The 2,854-nt window shown below is 43.8% G+C and overlaps 1 protein-coding gene across 1 annotated transcript; it reads right to left on the bottom strand.

Annotated features, from left to right (window-relative positions):
• Positions 1-2,854, bottom strand: LOC109471954 (non-neuronal cytoplasmic intermediate filament protein-like). Its single transcript, XM_019771500.1, has 7 exons — positions 2,255-2,854; positions 1,996-2,056; positions 1,729-1,824; positions 1,325-1,483; positions 922-1,074; positions 559-671; positions 1-335 (listed from the first exon to the last, which is right to left on the bottom strand). The coding sequence occupies exons 1-6, from the start codon at positions 2,701-2,703 to the stop codon at positions 603-605; spliced, it is 987 nt and encodes a 328-aa protein (XP_019627059.1). The 5' UTR covers positions 2,704-2,854; the 3' UTR covers positions 1-335; positions 559-602.

Below are 2,854 nucleotides of genomic sequence, written 5' to 3'. Positions count from 1 at the left end.
AACGCTTTAATATCTTTATTCATCTTCAGAAACAATTCAGAAAACCAATCGCATAATAACAGGCATGGGAACTACAGATAACTGTGTAACGAAGCTATCGAAGCAAATATAGAATTATAGAATTACAACGTCGTATACGTTTTCGTTCCATCGGAATACTCTTGATATAGTTGTTCAGTATAATGTTTTCTAGTATACTAACTATGAAGTGCTATAAACTATGAAGTTTAATTAGCATTAGCAATACGTTGATGTTCTTTCATCCCCAACTCTCAGCGGTCGGATTAAACACGCAAGGTAAACTTCCTGCTGTCTTGCTGTTTCAACAGGATGACCTGCGTGACGATACATGTCAAGAAGCATGTTGATTAAACAGTTTAAACAATGAGACATAGTAGACATGTATGATTGATTGATGAGGTTATGAAAGTGATCATTTCGTTTATGGTATAGGCTACGGTACTGCATGTATCCTTGGTGGAAACTATACAAATGTATTCCATGCACTCTTAGACACTCCAAAACAAGAATGCATTTGTCGTTGGTACATTTACTGACCTTCCCGGTGTGTTATAGTAGCGTTGGTCATCAACATGTACAGGTTACATGTCCAGCTCTGTCTCGGAGGTTATCCTCATTTGTTGGAGTTCAGTTGATGAAGAAGATGAGCTCTGCGAATAGGAGCCATTGAAATCGTCATTTTTTTCATTGATAAAATTTACAACTATATCTTCCAAACATGGAGGACCATTAAGGCTTTGGTACATTAAGATCTAAACAGTGTCCTTGTAAGATATCAATTGGCATCACAAGTTGCACAGACTTGGTGTAATTAAGAAAAAAGACGACCACTTCCTTCACTGAGACTTGCTGTATAAAAGATCTCTCCTACAAATTGGTGCTTTGCATTTGTAAACTGACCTCACGCGTCACTGTTTCAGTCACAGTCTCAGTCATAACGGTGTTGAGCTGCCCTCGAAGCTCGGACACCTCTTTACGGGAGGTGATGAGCGCACCTCTGGCGGCCAGCATCGTCTTGCTGTCCCGCTCGCGCTCGAGCTCAAGCCCGGTGAACTGGGAAAAAACACACAATATTTTGTATTGACACGCTAGTTGCTACTACTATGTAATTACCGGCACATTTTCAATACCAACAAAACCGCCACATACTGACTATGAATCCCGTTGTTTTGCTTCATTAGATCAAATGACCAGAAGCATCTAAGCGATATGTTGTCAGGGTCTCAGTTCTAGTAATAAAGGTGTAATTATGTGTGTCAAATACTGTCAACACTGTATCTAAATGGATTCATCACAGCCTTACTTTCTCCTCGCACCTGGCCCTGACATCCCGGCAGAAGTCTTCATACAGCTGCCGCAGCTCGTACAGCTCACTGATGACATCTGGTCCAGCTTCGGGAATCTCATCTACAGCAACAATGGACAGGCTCTGGTTCAACTGGTCTTGGAGTTGCTTCAGTTCCTGCAAATGGGATACAAGGAGACTTCGGTCTTTCAGTTTTCGTAACGCTTAAGTAAAATATCCAAACCTTTTATATAGCTGAGACATATTGCGGTCGTTATTTATGTGTTGAATTATGTGTACTAAACAATGAATGCTTGACGGGTCTGGCGAGTCTGTTGGTAGCTCGTTAACGTTGTGGTCGTACGCAAAGCTGACATTATGAAATGAAGGCATATAGAGCGGCCACGAAACAGGAAACGCACCTGTTTGTGAACCGTCACCATGAAATCAATCTCTTCCTTCATTGAAGCAATCTTACTCTGCAGGTCCACACGTATCAGCGTTACAGCATTCAAGTTCTGGAGAAAAGTTGTAGTGTAGGTTAAACCGGTATCAACTGATTTCACCAGAAGCATTGGGAATATGGTACAACAAGATAATTGCATCAATGGTGAACGCCTAAGTTAGTTAATGTAATACAAATCGACAGCTAACAATGATCGAACCGAGACGCACAAAAGAAGACTTACTTTGTTGAGCTTTGCAACCTCAGTATTCAGCTCAGCGTGCCAGGCTGACTCTTCCTCCCACCTGGCAGCAAAGAAAAGAATCAACATTTAGAACCAGTGAAGAGGAATACCTTTAGCTGTACAGGTAGTATTTAGCTTTTAAAACATTCATATCCTGCCACTCGATTTAATTTATTCCAATGAGACGCTTGCATGATAACTGTTACAATATAATGGAGCTGGTTCCTGACAAAAACGACAGGCTTCGCCTCCTACTTACTTTCTTTTGTATTCCTCGGCCCGTTCCTTCCATTGATCCCTCTCCAGTGCCATTCTGGCTTTGTCATCGGAAAGCTCGTCGACAAGCGTACGCAGGTCGCGAGTTTCCTTCTCGTATAACGTCTTCGTGTCTGCGGACATCTCAGTCGATTGTAGTTGAAGGATCTGCGCCTCCAGCGCGCGATTACGCTGCTGGAGGAAGCGCATCTTCTGGATGTAGGAGGCGAAGCGGTTGTTCAGGACGGTCAGTTCCTCCTTCTCCTGGGACCGGGCTTTGCGGGCGACGACCATGCGCGCGACGCCGTCCGGCCCACCCAGCGATGTTATCACATTTCCCGCTCTGATCACGCGTGCTCTTGCCTTGAAAGATTCGGGCCCAGATAAACTGCCGACGTCGCCTCTATCGACTAGAGAGGGCCTTATCATCTCGCTTAGTTTCGCTTGAGCCATTGTGGTTTGATTCGACCCAACAGTAGCTTCTGATGTAAGAGATAGGCTTTGGCGCACTGTTGTATTTTACTGCTCCGGTTCTCGGATGGTTCCTCATTTTAAGATCCTCCACGTAAACATTCCCCGTTGATCACATCTTCCACATCCAACC

This window comes from Branchiostoma belcheri, unplaced genomic scaffold (genome assembly GCF_001625305.1).
Source record: "Branchiostoma belcheri isolate BF01 breed outbred unplaced genomic scaffold, Haploidv18h27 scaffold26, whole genome shotgun sequence".
Lineage (NCBI taxonomy): Eukaryota > Metazoa > Chordata > Leptocardii > Amphioxiformes > Branchiostomatidae > Branchiostoma > Branchiostoma belcheri.
This window is presented reverse-complemented; position numbering and strand designations above follow the sequence as displayed.

Coding starts and splice junctions, on each gene's coding strand:
- LOC109471954 (XM_019771500.1), bottom strand. CDS start 2,703: ATGGCTCAAGCGAAACTAAGCGAGATGATAAGGCCCTCTCTAGTCGAT. Junction 2,057..2,254: donor GCCGAGGAATACAAAAGAAA/GTAAGTAGGAGG, acceptor CTTTGCTGCCAG/GTGGGAGGAAGAGTCAGCCT. Junction 1,484..1,728: donor TGGTGACGGTTCACAAACAG/GTGCGTTTCCTG, acceptor TCCCATTTGCAG/GAACTGAAGCAACTCCAAGA.